The sequence below is a fragment of the Quercus robur genome, chromosome 2 (genome assembly GCF_932294415.1).
Source record: "Quercus robur chromosome 2, dhQueRobu3.1, whole genome shotgun sequence".
Taxonomy (NCBI): Eukaryota; Viridiplantae; Streptophyta; class Magnoliopsida; order Fagales; family Fagaceae; genus Quercus; species Quercus robur.
Genome location: NC_065535.1, coordinates 11653396 through 11673136, shown reverse-complemented (window position 1 = coordinate 11673136; position 19741 = coordinate 11653396). Strand labels below are relative to the sequence as shown.

Below are 19741 nucleotides of genomic sequence, written 5' to 3'. Positions count from 1 at the left end.
CGTGTAGAAAACTGCTTTCGCATTAACTAATATCCGCCATTTAACTGTCATATCAAAGCTCTCACCAGAATTAAAATCTTTAATGTTTCAAGCAAGAAAGAGAGTAAAATGTTAAAAGTTGAAATACTCTGTTGATAAAACCAATCCAAAAAGAAAACTAAAATATGGAGCTGCAACAGGCCTCCATCGGGGAAAATGTACAATTTCAGGAGTGAGGTGAGACTGAGACTAACTGCTGATCTCCCTATCCAATTTCATTCTCTTTGCACTTTGCACTTCCTGCACGCTACTACTACCGCGTTGCTGGAATGATGCATCATGCTGATATGAACAGTTGGCTCCATGACGACATCCCCTTGAACTATTAAAGTATATGCAAGGCTTCATTATTTTAGGTCTCAGATCTCTTGGTTTCTGGTTATTTGCTAATTCCTGATTTGCACTTGCTTGGTGACTGTTTCGGTTACCATATTGTGGAAGAGTCTCTTGTCTTTCTCCTCCATGTTGTTGAATCAAGCTCTTGTAGTAATTCATGTCCTTTGCTGGAGGAGCTCCAACGGAGAGTGAAGAGGAAACTGGAATGGCTGCTGGTGAAGGAAGTCGGAGATTAGGAGGTCCCACTCCAGCCCCATTTGGCTGATGGTAGAAAGGTGTGCTTGATACAGTAACTGATGATGGTGTACTGGTCACTGCCCTATCAATGTGAACAGGAGGTTGATCTAATGAAGCCATGGGAGGTGACCTTGGCTTTGTTGAGTTCGTGGCTGTTCCATAATCTGTAACCAATTTCTCAATCATTTTTGGGTTGTTTAGCAGTTTAATAAGCAAATCCTGGTCAATCATGTTTCCATGCTCATTGCTCTTCATGATTGCATTAAAGGTGGCAGATGCTGCTGCTACAACATCAGGTTCTGCTACAACAGCCATTCCAGTAGATGGCTTCTGGTTAGGAGGATTTGTAATGATGGGTAAACTACATTGGGATGCAGATGGAATTCCGGGAGCCAACATTAGTAGCTGTTGGCTTACAGGAAGACTAAATGGTGTTGTGGAAACAGGTGGTGAATCTACTGCCATGTCTTCATCTTCAACAGGAGTAATCGGTATCAAAAGAGTCTGCCCGTCGTCATGACCCAAGTCTACTGCATCCACTGAAACAGTAGGGCTGCATGGAGACAAGAAAAACTGTTAAGTTCAAGGAAGAGTATCAGTATTACAAGAGCAAAAGCTTTACAAGGGAAGAAAAATATCAGACTTTGGAGGAATGGCAGAGGGGCGTGGATAAACAGCTTCAAGTACTCTCATCTCCCTCTGATTTTGAACCTCGGTCTCTTCACTTTCTTCCCCAGCAACCACTTGCCAAGCGACATTCAGCACAAACTGTTGAAATTAAATATAACCAAAAAAAAAAAAAAAAATTATAAAAGCAAAGTAATGACTTAAAGGTGAAGCTTTCATATCAGATTTTCAGGGGCATAATTCAGTTTTAAAAATAAGGAAAATGGTCAAAATAAAAACTTCCCAAACTCTGATTTACCTGAGGCGGACATCTCCATTTGATTATAGGAATTTGGGACAACTTAATCTGCCAATGGTTAGCAGGATGAGCTCCTTCAAAGCCAGGAGGCAGATTATCATCAGACCCTAAACCAGTTGAATGCAATAGCAAAGATGTCTTTGCTTGGAGGTGATCTTGACCGCCCAACCCAACTTGTGAAGGTGATTCCTCAGATAGGAACAGCTTAACCTGTTTAAGGGAGAATATCATTACAGATAGGATCATACAACAAAACAAATGATATCATTAAATGCATAATCCTTATTAAATTTAACTAAATCTGTCAAGCAACTAAAGCTTTGGCACACGGTGAAATAACAGTGTAAGCATACTTCAGTACAGAAATTTCAGAAGCGCTTTTTCCCTAACCTTGTTTCGAATTTATATCTGACTTCAAATTTAAAACCAAAAGAATATATACATGTGAAACAAAAAATAAATTAAAAAATCAAGGACTACCTAGAGGGGGAAAAAAAGATTTCAAAGCAGCTCTACCAAGACCATATATGCATAAACTGACTTCACTTCATCTGTACCATGTGCATCTTGACCCTGTCTAACACAGATTGTTCCGAGGACTATTGCCTATCTCAATTCCAGTACATTTGACCTAAAACCATTCATGATGTCACTATATGGACTAATATAGCACACTGATTGCTATCCATAACCAATTATGAACTACTTGTTTTGAAACAAAACTCCATTTACCCCATGAACTTAGCCCTGAAGAAGGAAAAAACAGAACAATAACCTCCTCAAAAACAAGACAACGGTTTGTATGTCAACAGTAACTGGGCAAGGCCACGTTTTTTAAAATAATAAAAAGTATAATTTGAGACTACTACAGGACTGGACATTTTAGGGATCAGCTTGATCTTAAGCATTGCAGGGAACTATAGGCAATCTTTTTACTCAAACATCCAGGAAATTGATTTATAAAATATCTATTGAATCCCCATAGTTTCTGGAGGTAACATTTCATGGTGTCTAATTTGCCATAATTTTCAGTCCCTTTGCCACTGGGAAAGCAAATGACCAAAATCCAAACTCCTTCCACCATTGTTCAAATTTAACATTCGGCAAGCATAGGAGCCAAACCAAACCAACTTCAAAATCCTCTACTCCTCAACAGAAAATATAAAGAAAATGTATTTGACCATTGGGTCAGTTCCACTGGGTAATCAAGGAAATGTTTATCATCATTTGGTCATTTCCACCAGGTAAGAAAGGATGAATGTTCCCATGAATCATAGACATGCTGAGACAGGATTCACTTAAAAACTCTGGTAACCATTAAATTTGGGGCTCTTTCTGAGTCATTGGCATTGCCACTAATATTGTAGCAAAACTTTTCTAATTGGCAAGGGATAATCATCTTTTAGCAACTGGAAAATATTTCATCTTACTGAATCTGATGCCAGAGCTGTCTATAAAGCCTCTGATCTGACCCTGAACCTCTGGATAGTCATGCTGGACTTACTAGAATTGTGGACAACTACTGATATCCAGTAAGGATGCATCGTAGGTCAGAAACTGTGGAAAGGCATATTCATCTAAATGGCTGGCCAACCAAGGACTTCAGTCACATTTCAGTCTGGTTCTTTTGCATGCCCTAGCCATGAGTATGCAGAAATTATCATAGCATATTGGCCCTCGCATGTTGGAAGCGACTGAAGTCTTGGGTAAGTCTCCTTTTCAAAAGAAAGAAAAATACAATTTTAGAAGGGAATAAGAAAACACTGTTAAGTTGCACCACTCCATACTAATGCATCAGCATGGACACATTTAAACTTTTGCAGCTACAGAACTAAAGGAATAATAGATCCACTGATTCTACAACGTTTAACATTCATACACATACATACATATTCTTAAATTTTCTAATATATATATATATATACTTTTTTAAAAGGTGGCTGTAAACTGGCAAATAGGAAAAACAATCATAAATACATCACTTAAAACAAAAAAGAGACCCTTAAAAGTACTTCATAGAAGTAAATCTCATCATGGGACAATTAACCATCTACTAACCCCCCACCCCCACAAAAGAATAAAATATATTGTGATGCATGTCCAATGAAAAAAGAATTTGACAAAAAGATATGATTATGGGGTAAATGAAAGAAGAACAATCACATGGAAATTCAAGCCTAGGTTCTTACCTGATTATTTTAGAACTCTTGTCAAAAGGCCAATTGAAACCAACGTCTCAAACAAAAGGCATCCACTAAAGAACATGGGTATTCAAGATCAATGGGTAAAAGTCGCAAAGCAACTGCCATGACTAGGTACCTCAACAAATAGAAACTAGACATTTTGTCTAAATGCCATCATCTATTACACGCATATAGGTTGCATTTCAAACTACTAATGCAGCCACAATTCCACACAAACACAGTGACATATACCCAGAAAAAAATAAAAATCCACACAAACACCATGATGGTCAGCTTATAAACTCTCTTTAATGGGTCTGAAACATTTACATAACAGAACATGTGTAAGATTGCATGCAACCAACACACACAACAATTACAATATGTGGGAAAACTATTGTTAACTAGCACCTTATGGAAAGAGTGAACTGATACAGATCATTAGGTCTAAATAAAGGAGATGCTCCCAGTTCAAAAGGAGCCTAAAGCCTATAAACATCTAGAGATCAAGCAGTGTTACAAATTCTTCTAATCTTTTTTTTCCACTAACCCCATTCTAAAGGTTCTTAGTACTTGACCATGAAATATGGCTAGTTTATACATTCTTAAGATACTTTTGAAAACTCCACCAGACAATTACCCAAAAAGAAGAGAAAGTTGGACAAAGTTTGGCTTCAAACTTGGTTGAAGCCTGAGGCTACAACAAACAATATGAATGTGACATTGTGACACGTGTTCACTTACCGAACCACATTTAAGTGATTATATACAATCATGACAAGGACACATGTCATCTTCCTATTATTGGTTGTAGCCTTATGCTACAACCAAATTTTTTAGTCAAACTTTGTCCTATGATATGTATTTCACTTATTACAGTCCCTTCTAATTCAAATTTCATGATTATTAATTGAGGTACCATTTCAATGTGAAACATACTTCCCTTTCTTCATATTCACAAGTCACAAAGGGCAGTTTTTCATCCAAAACAGTTTAAAGGAATCTCCTCCAATCCATTACATGACAATTCACATGACCATACAAGTTTTTTAATCACATGATTCATTAAGTCACTTAAACATGTCATATGACTATTAAATTGATCGTGTGATTGAAGTACATACTTGGTCATTTCAATTGACATGTGGTGGATGGGAGGTCCAAACCAGTTTGGAGAAAATTTATGTCCATTTACAAAATGAGTTCATTTAAATGTAAGCAAGACAACCTTCCTGTGGTAGTTTTTCTGAAAATCCTAGAAATTGATCTAGAGAGAAGCAATGCAATTTCATAAAGTTTATTTGCGGGAATTCCGATTCACGCACAAGGCCATTCTTCCAAAAATCACCTAGGGTCAATTTCACAATACATTTTCTGCCACTAAGCTCTACCTAAAGTGATATTCACCATAGAATAACAGAATATCATATAATGTTTTCACCACCCAATTCACACTCTTCTCTGCATTTTTGCTAGTGTAGCATATTCAACTTATATTAAAGAAGAAAGAACTCCCCCAATCACAACTTAGCATGGAAGATGGCCATGCTATTTCAACTGTTTGGCCAATTATCCATCAAATATGCTCATTGCAGTTTCAAAAGGCATGAAATTTTTTTTTGAACACCTACCATCTTAAGCTATGTTTTTAGCATTCATAAACACATAAAGTAATTCATATTCTCAACTTTGAGAGCTAGTACAGGATAAGAAACTGCCACCACCTTCAAAAATGTTTCCTGCAATAGTTTCACAGCATAACTCTGTATACTTTAATGTGTTTTCTGTCTTGTTTCACATATAATCAGATTTTAGTTTACAAACTGCTCATAATTGTTATATACAACTATCTGAGGCATTCATCCCACAAAACAAGTTTCTCCTTCCATTAATTGAGCAACCATCACCCTCCAGATATGATTCATGTTAGCAACCATGAGACCAAATGAGCTTGGTGTCAAGCTAATCAAACTTAATTTAAATTAGGTAGGCTTTTCAATGATCCAAAGTTTATCCTTAATTAAAGCTTTCCCAGATTCTACATTTGCAGTATTAAGGTTAGAGGAAAAGGGAGATTGAAAAGGGGACAACCTTGAACCATGGTGTCTTATGTTGCCAAAAGAGGTTTTAACATTACTTATCATGAATCTAGAACGTAGATAATCTATCAAAAACAAAAATTCAAAAAACTAGAAATGTATCTCTCAGCAGAACTGTGTACTCCAAACATTAATCCCCATTCTCCAATACCAAATTTTTGTTGATCTCTTTAGCTCAACTTCCTATATTGATCTATAGTTTCAGCAAGTCACTCAAAAATACCACATAATTATGGAAATGATTGAAATTCATTTTCAGCATTCAGGTTTCAAAAATATCTGTTTGCATTATCATTTGAAACAAATTTCCTCTTGGTTTGGCATTTCAAATTGCTTCTGCATTAAGCTTCAATACAAAAAAATACAAAAAAAAATTTTGATGCTTGAACTAATGTACACTCTCATTGATACTCATTTCTTCAACTGCCAAACACAATGAATGCAAGGCAAGTATGTAAAAACAAAAACCCTCAAACCCAATGAAATATTATCAAAAACACTAATCCACATGCTTTACACAACAAAAGGACCAGTGAACCAGACAAATCAAACAATGGCAAATAAGTCTTAATAGATCAAATAACGGCAATGAAGAAATCAAAGTAATTACATTAACAATTACAGTTCAGATAACGTAATGTTGGATTTAAATTAGACAATATTTAACGTTAATTAAACAATGATTAGGTCATTTGATTTTAAACTTGGTTTACTGAAAATGCAATTGTACTTTTTTTCTCATTTTTTCTTTACCTGACAAAGGTTTACATCTGAAGCCCAAGAAACCCTTTTCGATTTGTGCAATCCCCGCATATTTTACAGACCCAATAATATCCAAAAACTTCTTTTTTTTGAAAGTTCCAAAATTTGGGTTCGAATTCGATCACAGAGCTGAGAGAGTTAAAAACCCCCAAAATCACAAAAAAAAAAAAAAAAAAAAAAAAAAAAAAAAAAATGCAAAATTTATAGTAATTTACTCTTCAGTCTCTCTCAGATTTAACCACTTCCTCCTCATCAGAAACCCTAATTTTGTATGGAAATTTAAACAAAGATCGAATCGCAGAGACACACACAGAGAGACTGAATCGAACTTACTCCATGGAAAATATATGAAGAAAAAAACCCTAGATCCTCTGCTTTGGCTTTCGCTCTTTTGTATGTATCCCTGTTTTTTTTTTTCTCTTTATAAAGTGTTTAAGTTTTGTGATGGGTCACGCGGTTACGAAGAGCGTGGGTTTTTTTTTTGTTTTTTTAAATAAAAGATCGTAGGTTTTGTTTTTTATACAAAATAAAAATTCTATTATAACCTAATTTAACCTAGTTTTAGAGTGCGTTTAGCAAAAATTAAAAGTGAATTTATTTTACTATTTAATTTTTTTCTACTATTTATGAATTTCATTATATTTTTTGGTATTATTTATGGGTCTTATTATACTATTTTAGTTAACTTTTACCTTTATCTATAGTATTTTCAGTAAAAAAAATTTCATTTTCAACAAAATAAGTTAATTCCAAACAGACCTTAAGTATATATATACATAAAAATTTCTCTTTAAAACTTGAACTCTGATTTTTGTCTCTCACACCTCATAAGCAGAAGCATATGGTCAATAATACACTGTGAGCGTGAGATTTTGGGTGGGAAGCAGTGGAGTTTTGGTGAGGGTCACGCGCTGAAAATGAGAGTGGGTTTTGAGTGTTAATTTTGGGTTTTTAAGAAGACTTTGGGTCAGATTTCTGACCACAGTTTTTTTTTTTTTTTTTTTTTTTTTTTTTGGGTTGAGTAGAAAGAACCATGATAGGACCGTAACTGACAGAAGGTAAAGCTAAGATGCAGTCAACACACTACAGCCACTGGGTCGTGTGTGGCAGCAGCCTCTTCTCGCCACGTGTTATGGACTAATTTAAAGTAATAATAAATTACATTTTAAATTCAAAAATGATTGTAGACTTGTAGGTTGTAGCCTCCGAGGGATAATTTCTAATTAATCCAGCAATTTCATTTTTTTTAATTCAACCCATAATGTTTAAAATATTTCAAAAGTGTGGAGTGGTTGAGAATAGCTTTTTTAAGAAAAAAAATAACTTATTTGAATAGCATTTATCTATACTATTTATTAGGAATGAATTTTTATATAGTTCATAAATATCTATAAACCTTACTTTTAATAGGAACAAAACTTTAAAACAATTTGGTAAAAATATATCTCTAACTCTATTTAAAACGCCTATAAAGTATGATACTCTTCTACTAATTCATATTTTTTAAACAAACTTATCCAAAAAAAATTTTGAAAAAAAAAAACTTATCAGTCCACTTTGTATTTTTTTTTTTTTACACTTTCATGAGTCTCACCAACCAAAAAAAAAAAAACTCATCGCATGTGCAAAGCACGTGTGATGAGGCTAGTTACAAAATATAATTTTTTGTAACTTTTATGTTAAATGCATGATACAAAATTAAACGCTATCTTATTTCCAAACCAATATTAAAAATAAAATTTGCAAACAAAAAAAAAAAAAAAAAACTTTGCCTACGCACATTCTTGATGGAAAACCAAAAATAACATTGCTTGACTTTTCTTTCCCAGTAATTCGATAGTTATTTAGTCTTAATCTCTTATCAAATTTAATTTTTTATTTTCTTTGTCAATTTTATGACTTTGACATGTTAATATGAAAAATGATTAATTATTTCTCAATATATTTGTAAGTATACATAATAACATGAATAGATACTTATAGCTCTTTTATTTTTTATTTTTTATTTTAAAAAAAGTTAAAAAGTTGTCAAAGTATGAGACCTGTGGCACTGTTCTATGAGATGGTACGTTACTTTATATAATTTCTTTCAATGGTTTGTATGATCTAGAAAAAAATATAACTTCTTTAATTTTTTATTCATAAATAGTAAAATTAAATTTAAATTTGAATATACAACATATAATTAAAATTAACCTACTTAACTCGTTCAATCCACCAAGTCAAAAGACTCAAAACTGTCCAAATTTTCAATCAACTCGCCACTTTTAGAGGTTGGTGGTCGGAAACGATTTGAAACTTTTTCAATTCACCAATATCTTATTGCTAATTTTTCCCTCAACTCATCTAATCTATTATATGCACAATCCTAATAACAATGGAGGATAAGAGATTTGAACTCAAATTTTCCTCATAAAGGAAAGCATGTTATTCCACTTTGTTATAAGACTCCTGACGACATAGGTTAATTGAAACCATTTGACAAATACAGTTTAACATCCAAAAGACGATACACACACACACACAAAGGTAAGGATCATAAGTGATGATGCCGTAATATCACCAGTGAGCTACACGATCTACGCTCGCTTAAGCTAACAACCTGCAAGAAGAAAAAAGTGATCTCACCGTGGGCACCGGTGTGGTGTCGACCAAATACCCTCCGACAGTCAAGTTAGAATTGTTCTCAACTCTAGAGTGTTAGAGTGGATAAATTATGCGTACCTTGATTCGCGAGGGTATTGAAACTTTTATAGTAGAAGAAAGTCGACTTCTCTTCCTTGAACTAGAAGTCTTTTCCTTATGGGACTCTACTTTGAGCAATCCCAAACGTGATGGACAAACATTTCGTTGTAGAGTGGGTTTTTCATTAAGGCGGATCTTCTAGAATTATCCTTGTGCGGACATTCTGATTTCCCTAGGATCCCCTCGGATTTCAAACGTGTACACCAAGTATTTCAAGTGATGCTAAGCCCTGGGCCCTTCCTTAATGTCAGCCCATGAGTCCGAATCCGTCAGGCCCAATGTTGCGTGATTTCTTACCCCTTCAGTTGCCCCCTTCACCCTATGGTCCGTCATGATTTTTAAGTGGTCGAACCATTAGGGTGACGGTTAAATATAATTGGGGATGACGATCAAGGATTGTTCATGATGACGGTTGAAAATTTACAAAGTTGACGTTTCCAAATTGATCATGTTGACGGCTGAAGATTTATGAAGTTGACGGTTCCTCAAGGGGTACAATCTGTGGATGTGTGCTGACAAGTTGTCAACATTTATGAGGCATGCCACGTGTCACACTTTGATTGGATGGTGTATCGGATCGAAGCGCCGCTTCGTCTTCCGTGCATCTCTCATATATCTAACACACCTCTCTCCCTTCATTTCTACTATTTTCAGCCAAAAATCGTTGTCAGAGCGAAGTCGTCAACCTTGTTAGAGCACTCCATCGAGAATTCGTATCCGTCGATTACTCAACCGTCAACTACCATTTACTAAGTGTGGTGAGTACTTATTTTCATTTTTTCAAGTTGCATTTTGTGCTTATATTTCTGTTAGACCTACACACCCGTCAGTACTTTTAGAACCGTCAATCTTAGGTTTCATCGTCAATTGTAGGCAATGTCTAGTGCGTCAAGTAACCAGTCAGTGGTTCGTGACGGGATGGAATACGAGGAGGTATACCCGTCCGGTCATAAAGACCAAGAGAGTCCCGGCAAAGATAGGAGTCCATCTGCCTCTTCTTCATCCTCAGCAAATGAGGATATGGAGATGGTTGAAGAAGGTTCTTCTGATGACGACGGGGATCAAGCATTGGGATCCGTCGTTGGTGCTGATGGACTTAGGGAGTTCATCATGCTACCAAAGTGGACGGTGCATAAATTCAGATCCATCATCAAGGAGAGACATTTCAGCACTTTTAGAGCAAACTTCCAAATTCCAAACAACATTCTCATCCATCTACCATATGTGTCGGAGAAGTGTTATTACAAAGGGGTAGAAGGTGTCGAAGTGTATGAGCAGATGCTGAAGGCAGGACTTCGGTTTCCGCTAAGTACACTTCATAGAGAACTCTTACATTATTTTTGGACTATCCGTCACTAGGGATGGCAATGGGGCGGGGCGGGGCCGAAGGATGAGATCTTCGCCCCCGCCCCGCATGGATTTTTCTTGCCCCATCCCCACCCCGCCCCGCATGACGGGGAAAATTTCTTGCCCCATCCCCGCCCCTTAAGGCCCCGCGAAGACCCGCGAAGCCCCACGCTATACCGTAAAACTTTATTTCTTGTTAATTTTCCCTACAACTATTACCATTTTTTCAAATAAAATGACATGTTTCAATAATAAAAATATACTTGAAATTATAAATAAATTTATCCTATCAAATCAAACTAATTTTTAGCAAAAACTAAATAATATTATCTAAATGTTTAACAAGACAATATCACAACAAAAATCCCATAGTATGACACAATAAAATAATCCAAACTCCTAATACATAACAAAATAAAAATTGCCTAGTTCTTCAAAAAGAATCTCCACTTTCTTCCATCATTGTGACACCACTTTCTTCTTCATCATCATAATCATCCAAGATATTTTGAAATTTATCTTCAATTCCATCTATGGTAGATGAAGAACCTAAAAAAAAGATAAAATAAATTCAATCAAACAATTGAAAAATATAATAAAGAATGCAACAACATAAATCATTGCATAATTAAACTAGTAAATTTAATTACCATTAATTTCAGCCCATAACCAATTTTGAGCACACATTAATGCCTCCACAGTCTTTTGATGAAGTTTACTGCGATGTGGACTTAACAATCGACCACTTGTGCTAAATGATGACTCTGAGGCAACAGTTGACACTGGAATGGCAAGGATATCCCTTGCAATACGTTGCAAAGTAGGATACTTTGGCCCATTAGATTTCCACCATGCCAAAATATCAAAATCCACAGTTCTTGGCATTAAATCATCCTCAAGGTAATGGTCCAACTCTAATTTAATATTCCCACCCCTTTTTTTCTGACTAAGATATCTTTCAAAGTCCATAAGGGAGTCATCAACTTGCGGATCCTCTCCCACACAAGGGCCACGAGTACCTTCCCTACCCATTCTCCCAGAACTGTAGTCACGAATCATTTCATAACAAATATCTCTAACCCTTTGAATTTCATTATCAGCTTCATCACCATAAATTATTGGAAAATAATATTCTAACAATTCAATCTTATATCTTGGGTCTAAAATGGTTGCCACAGCCATAACACCATGAATCACATTCCAATAACAATCAAATTTTTCCAACATTTTAAATGCCATACTCCTAATCACATCATTTGCGCTTGTAAACCAAGAATTCAAAGCTATTTTTATTTCACACACCTTAGGAAAGAAAAGATTAGCTGTAGGGTATGAGGTACCTGAAAATAGCTCTGTAACCTTGTGAAACACTGCCAATCTCTCACATATATTACTTGCCATCTCCCATTCTTCCTCCGTTGGAATGCACTTATAAGATGACTCACATATGTTCAATCGATAAAAGACATTTTGATACTTTATAGCAATAGAAAGCATGAGATAGGTAGAGTTCCAACGAGTCTTACAATCAAGGGCTAGTTCTTTGGTACATTCAACATGTGCTTGTCGAGCTGTCTCTTCAAACTTCTGCCTTCTCTTTGTTGATGCAGTCCAAAATCCCACACTTTCTCGAACCTTTTCAATGCATGATCCAATTACATCCAAACCATCCTGAACAATCAAATTAAGAACATGTGCTGCACAACGCATATGCAACATTGATCCACGCATAATAAGTGCACCACGTTGAAGCTTATCTAAGATAATTTTTATAACTGCATCATTGGTACTGCAATTGTCCATAGTCATAGTAGATAACTTCCTATCAATATTCCACTCCAACAGAGTATCTAGAAGGACACTAGAAAGCACTTCTTTCGTATGTGGAGATGGCACATAAATAAACCTTAAATGAGAAATTTAAATAATTAGAACCAACAATGATATAAGTTCATAAAACATTTGAAAAGAATTTAATTGAAACATAAAAATGAATATATACTTTAAAAAAAGTACCTCATAACTCGGCTTTGTAATCTCCACAAACCATCAATGAAGTGTGCTGTTACAACCATAAACCCTCGCTTTTTGTTTTGTGAAGTCCACATATCAGTGGTAATAGAAATTCTACCCTGATTCCTATCAATTTCATGCTTTGATTTCTCCCTTTCTTTCTCATAGATGCTCAAAATGTCCTTCTTGATTGTATTCCTAGAAACCATCCTGAACAATGGTTGAAGAGAAGTTGAATATTTTCTAAAACCAATGTGGTCAACTATAGAGAGGGGATACTCATGCAAGATGATCATACGAGCAAGTTCATTTCTTGATACATTTTGATCAAAATTATAAGCATTCACACCCGCCATTGAATCCACTTTATTTTGATCCCTCGCCAAAATTTTTTGATTCATATCCCTAATGTCTTGAAACTTTCTCCTTGGACATATTTTCACGTGGTCATGCAAATGTTTAGTGCCATAATTGGATCCCCTTACTAGCAATTTCTTACAATAATTGCACTCAGCCTTGTCTTTCTCATCAACTCTCTTTCTCTTAAAATGATTCCAAACAATTGATTTGTACTTCCCCTCTTCTTGAATTATTTCATTGCTAGGCTGGACTGCTTGGACATCGTTTGGCATATTCAACAGAGGTGATGATGGGGTTGCATTATCTTCATCTACTATCAAAGGAAATTGATTGCTGCCAGATGGATTGGAGCTACCAATGTTTTCATGTGAAGTCATTTTTTTCCTGATGTTAATTTAGCAACTTAGTAATGGACAAACTATATTTCTCCAACATAGATAATATAAAATAATGGGAACGAAAAAAAAATTAAAACAAATCTCCTTGGCAACGTTGTTAAACAATTAAAATATATTCAACAACGTCGTTAAACAATTAAATTAGAAATCATAGCACCGTAGCACATACACAAATGGGTATTCGTATTTCATTGGCCTAAAAAACACTAAAACAAATCTCCTTTATACTAAGTAGTCAGTAGTATGCATTAGTTAATTCCTCCCATTTTGTGACTATTTCATAAAGAATGGGACAAAGTCTCAAACCTGTATCCCTTTCAAAAAAAAAAAAAAAAAAAATCTGTAACTTATATTTTTAATAAAAATACATAAAACAAAATTAAATTGTGAGTATGTTTTGCGTGGAGAACAAGAACGAATAGCTAGAGCTAGGAGCAATGACCCGGGTTATGAAACAATGCCAAATAGTATATATTATTCAAGTAGAAATTCTAGGAACAGGTCAGCGAGCCAGTCAAGCAAGGCAGGCGTGAAGGAGGTCCATAGCTCAGTAAAGGGTATGATGTAGAAAATAGAAATCACTATAGATTCTATTCATAGGGGTTAGTCTTTCTGTCCGTCTAGTGGATTTCAAAAAAGAATCAATAGAAAAAGAAAGAATCATATTGGCAATCAAACCTATCCCTGACCGGCTGACCCTCATCATCTTGTCTCCAAAAATTAAAAAACAAAAACCCACTAAAATAGATATGGATTTTAACAAGCTTAAAGAAACAGTATTGTTAAGCAGCCAAATGCCTACACAAAATTACAAAAACAATGACACAAACATATATTTAGAGCCACAAACCCGTAACTCATTAAAAAAAATTATATTATGTTCATGATGAAAAGTAAGTTGAGCAAGACCGTATGAATCATGAATAAAATCATCAATTCAATAGTTTATAAATTTGTTTCTAATAAAGACAAAAAAAAGAGTTAAAATTGGTACCTTATTTCCAACTTTGCTAGAGAGAAAAAAGAGGTAGAGCCACGTTAGGTAGAATAAAATAAGTTGACATTTTTGTTTAAATAGTAGGGTTTTAGGGTATAATAAAATTACAATTTAACCCTTATTAATGCGGGGTGGGGTGGGGATGGGGCGGGGCGGGGCGGGGCGGGGCGGGGTGGGTCTAAAAAGTGTAAACCCATCCCCGCCCCGCCCCATGGTGCGGGTCTAAAATTTCGCCCCATCCCCGCCCCACCACCTTTGCGGGGTGGGGAAAACCCGCACGGGGCGAAGCGGGGAGGGGCGGGTCAAGCGGGGCGGGGAAAAATTGCCATCCCTATCCGTCACCCAGATATCTCCGAACGCCTGGAGGGTCTTCATAGCAATGGAGATTCTCTATGGTGCAATGTCGGACGGTGCTAAGAGGTTGACGGTGCGTGAATTCCTTCATTGCTACCGTCCAGATGAGATAGATAAATCAAGGGGGATGTATAGTTTTGCTAGTAGAAGCCCTTTGTTGAAGGTTATCTTTGAGACTCCCGACTCAAATAGAGACTGGAAGAGTCGTTACTTCTCCCTAGAGGGTGACAAATGGATGAACCGTCCAGGGGAGACGGAGTACATGCCTGTTGACACAACTTGGGGAGTGATACATTCATCTCGTATGCACCCGTCCAAATTTTTGTAATCCTTTTCATACCCGTCCATTATAATTCTTTTTCTAACCGTCTTCTTTCTCTGTAGGTAGACGGCGCCCACAAGTTAGTCTTGAAGAGTTCAGTTTTCTCGAGAAGATTTTCCAAAAGACCAAGCCGAAAGAAATGACTTGGGCCAAATTGGTGAACCCAAAAACAATACACTGGTACTGTGACGATCCTGAGCCTACTCAAGAGGCCATTAAATACGACGAGAAGGTTCATAGACGTAAGCCCGTCAATTTTTACTTCATCAATTTATTTATACTGCATGCAAATAACTTCATCCATCATATTTTGCAGAGATGGACGACGCAAAGAGGAGGGCACTAATAAAATCACAGGCCGTCAGGCAAAAGGAGACGGGCAAGGTTGTGGTACCTAAGGGGACGATGTCGGGGGCAAAGAGGAAACAGCCGTCCAAGTCTGATCGTCCACACAAGCAACAAAAAGTCACTTTGGAACCCGTCGTAGGGTTGATGGCTGAGGGTGCGAAGACCGTCACCCCAGCAAAACAAGGGTCTGGCAAGGGCTTAATGAAGGCCCCGTCTACCAGCCAGGAGAAGCCTCCTCCTCTTCTCCGCGACGACTCTAAATTTGCTTTGGAGAGGCTTTCGTCAATTATTTCTTCGGAGGACTACGAGGACCTTGGTAACCACTCGACGGAGGCAATGGGGGAGACGGGTTTATTTGCCGTTGCATAAGTAACTTTTATCCGTCGATTTGAGTTCGTCTATTTTGCTTGACTTTTTGTTTAACACCTTTTAACTTGTTTATTTCAGTCCTTGGTTATGATGAAGGGCCTCATGGACCGGTGCCTAAACCGTGAGGCAACTCTGGAACGTGTTCGAGCAAAGGCAGAGCAGACGGATGATGAGCTCGGTCAACTTCATAAGTGGAAGTCTACAATGGAGAAGAAGTTTGACCTTTCAGAGCAGGCGAGAAAAGAACTTGAGCAAAGGATGGATGAAGCTGGGAAGCCCTTGGAAGCCAAAGATAAGGAAATCAAGGATTTGAAAGAAAAGCTCCGTCAAGCTAAGGAGGTTGCGATCCGTGAATACCGAGACTCCGACGCTTTGTTGAGAAAGCTGGGGGGATCTTTCCTTCAAGGCTTCGATGATGCCCTCCGTCAACTTAAGAAAGCCTACCCTGAGCTGGACGTGTCAATGATTAATGTCAATGATCAAGATCAAACGTCTACTTTGCCCGTCGCTTCAGAGAACACAGACGACCTCTTTGGTGACGATGCTGTTCATGGTGACGGAGAATCGGTTCCGTCGAAGGTCGTTCAAGATGCCGACCCAAAAATGTAGATTGATATTATATATATATATATATTTTTTGTTTATTTTAAGAACAATCCGTCCTTTATTTTTGTATTTATTTTGAGAACAATCCGTCTTTTATTTTTGTATGAAACAATTGCCCTCTGGGGGTTTTCATCTGTTATGAATGCTTTATTTTATTTTTCTTCTTCTTGATACTTTTTGTTTGGAACTTTCTTGAATGTCCGTCCCCCTTATGAAGGGGAGATTGAGAAAATACTTGTTTATCCATTATTTTTCTAACGAGTATTTCTAGATGACGGTTGATCCATCCACTTTGAGGAGTAATTAGATTTCAAGATTGATTGATCCATCCTCTTAGTGGAATGTAGAAAGTTTTTACCCTTGGGTGATCCATCCTTATGGTGGACTATTGTCACCATTTGGGTGATCCGTCCACTTTGTGGACTGTTGTTTTCACCATTTTGGTGATCCATCCATTTGATGGACTAAATTATTTTACCAATTTGATGATCCGTCCACTTTGTGGACTAATCAATTTCACAATCTTCGTGACCGTTCATATTGTGGACTACGTTATTCAACCATCTTGGTGGTCCGTCCACTTTGTGGACAGTTTATTTCACCCTTTGGGTTAATCCGTCCATTTTTCGGAATTGTAAGCTAGTTCACCCTTTTGGTGATCCGTCCACCTTATGGACAGTTTTTTCACCATCTTAGTGATCCGTCCACTTTGTGGGCAGTTATTAAACACTTTGGGCGATTCGTCCACTTTGCGGACTTGTAAATTAGTTCACCGTTTTGGTGATCCATCCACTTTGTGGACAGTTATTTCACCCTTTGGATGATCCGTCCATTCTGTGGACTTGTAAATTATTACACCGTTTTGTTGATCCGTCCACTTTGTGGACTTTGTTGCCTGTAGCGTATCCATTCGTGATACCCACCCATGTGGAAAATTAAGTCATCTATGAATATTCTTCTTTAAAGAAAATGCGTTTGAAGAAAAAGTACTTGCCCCCTTGGGCTTAAAAAGGTACAAAAAGATTGTAGCAAAAGTCAAAGAAAAACTAGTAAATTGTAGCTAATAGAATAAAATAAACTGGGAAATCGTTGGTTCCTCATATTCTTCTCTCTACGGGTAGTATTTCCGAAGATGCTCCGTGTTCCAAGGGTGCTGCAGCTTTTGTCCGTCCATTGTCTCGAGGTGGTAAGTGCCCTTCATTTTCCATGACGCGATCCTGTAGGGTCCTTCACTTTCCTTTTCCATAATGCATAATTTATCCACTCTAGCACTCTAGAGTTGAGAATAATTATAACTTGACCGTCGGAGGGTATTTGGTCGACACCACACCGGTGCCCACGGCGAGATCACTTCCTTCTTCTTGCAGGTTGTTAGCTTAAGCAAGCGTGGATCGTGTAGCTCACTGGTGATATTACGGCATCATCAATTGGCGCTGTCTGTGGGGAACGCGAAGAATTCAAGCCAGATTATCGCCTCCCGAACATAAGAGTCGCATGGTACTCACTTGCTCGATGGCTACCACCAACAACGCTCAAGAAGACAAGCCACCGAGATCTACTGCATTAGAAAGGCAGGTCCAGACTCTCACGACGGCGGTAGAACGACTCATAAAGCAGAACCATGATCTGGAGGAGCAGCTACGCCAAAGGGATGCAGGACCTAACCTTCAGGAGTAAAACTAGGAAGGTAACAGTGCCGAGCGAAGGGAGCAGGATAAGCCAGAGGGCAGCAACGCCCCAAGCCGACCGGAGCGGCAAAACGTGAGCCTTCCGTCTCTCATGGATTTTGCCCCCCCGCCTATCATCGCAGAAATGCAGGCGATGAAGGAGCAGATGAAGGTCATGATGAATGCCCTCAAGGGGCAAGTATCTTCTGATCTCGACGATTTAGTGAACAGAACCGACTCACCATTCACCGCGTCCGTCAACTCATTCCCCCTACCACCAAAGTTCCGGATGCCTCAGATCGAAAGCTACGATGGGGTCAAGGACCCACTCAATCATCTAGAGACCTTCAAGACCCTAATGCACCTTCAAGGTGTACTAGACGAGATCATGTGTAGGGTGTTCCCGACCACGCTGAAGGGGCCTGCGAGGGTTTGGTTCAGTAGGTTGACACCAAACTCCATCAATACTTTCAAGGAGTTGAGTGCCCTGTTCACCTCACACTTCATAGGTGGACATCAATACAAAAATTCCACCGCGTGCTTAATGAACATCAAGTAGCGAGAAGACGAGACGCTGCGAGCCTACATAACTCGTTTCAACAAAGAAGCCATTTCGATTGACGAAGCTAACGATAAGATACTCGTAGCCGCGTTCACTAGTGGGCTACGGAAGGGTAAGTTCTTGTTTTCCTTATACAAGAATGACCCAAAAACCATGACGGACGTTCTCTACAGGGCTACCAAGTATATGAATGCAGAAGATGCGCTGCTGGCCTGCGAGGAAAGGCCTAAGAAGAGGGAAAGACAGGAGGATACGAGACAAGATAGGGGGCGAAAGGTCGCTAAAACCGGGGATCAACATGATGAAAAATGCTCCATACCCCCCACGGGAAGATTCACCAATTTCACCCCGTTAACCGCCTCGATTGACAAAGTGTTGATGCAAATCAAAGATGAAGGAGTATTGACCTTCCCTGGAAAGTTGAAGGGAGACCCCAACAAAAGACCGAGAGACAAGTATTGTCGCTTTCACCGGGACCACGAGCACGACACAGTTAACTGCTATGACCTGAAGCAACAGATTGAGGCCCTAATAAGGCAGGGGAAACTACAGAGGTTCGTCAGCAGGGAAATAACTGATACACCAGAGGAACAGGCCCCACGACGAGAGAAAGAGCGCCCTAGACCACCCATAGAAGACATACGAATGATTGTAGGGGGCACAGCTGCAGCCGGATCTTCCAAGAAAGCCCACAAAACCTACCTCAGGATGGTCCATAGCGTCCAACTCACAGGATCCGTACCAAAGATGCCGCGAATAGATAACCCCGTCATAAACTTTTCAGAGGATGACGCTCGGAGACTTCACCATCCTCATGACGATGCGCTAGTAGTCAGCCTGCAGATTAGGGATTATAACATGCACCGGGTCCTCGTCGACAACGGCAGCTCAGCAGACATCCTGTACTATCCAGCATTCCAGCAGATGAGGATTGACAGGGAACGATTATCCCCAACGAATGCCCCACTCGTAGGATTTGGGGGTACAAAGGTGTTCCCTTTGAGCACAATAACGCTAGTTGTGACGGCGGGTGACTATCCTCAGCAGATCACTAAGGAGATAACATTTCTCG

General features: G+C 38.2%; 1 protein-coding gene across 1 annotated transcript; it reads right to left on the bottom strand.

Moving 5' to 3' along the window:
• Window positions 1-22: 22 nt before the first annotated feature.
• On the bottom strand, window positions 23-6985 carry LOC126712365 (zinc finger CCCH domain-containing protein 6). Its single transcript, XM_050411668.1, has 4 exons — window positions 6573-6985; window positions 1538-1747; window positions 1256-1380; window positions 23-1165 (listed from the first exon to the last, which is right to left on the bottom strand). Exons 1-4 carry the CDS (start codon window positions 6630-6632, stop codon window positions 229-231), a joined length of 1332 nt encoding a protein of 443 aa, XP_050267625.1. The 5' UTR covers window positions 6633-6985; the 3' UTR covers window positions 23-228.
• Between the last annotated feature and the right edge of the window lie 12756 nt (window positions 6986-19741).

Coding starts and splice junctions, on each gene's coding strand:
- LOC126712365 (XM_050411668.1), bottom strand. CDS start 6,632: ATGCGGGGATTGCACAAATCGAAAAGGGTTTCTTGGGCTTCAGATGTA. Junction 1,748..6,572: donor CAGATGTAAACCTTTGTCAG/GTAAAGAAAAAA, acceptor TCCCTTAAACAG/GTTAAGCTGTTCCTATCTGA. Junction 1,166..1,255: donor CCCTCTGCCATTCCTCCAAA/GTCTGATATTTT, acceptor GTCTCCATGCAG/CCCTACTGTTTCAGTGGATG.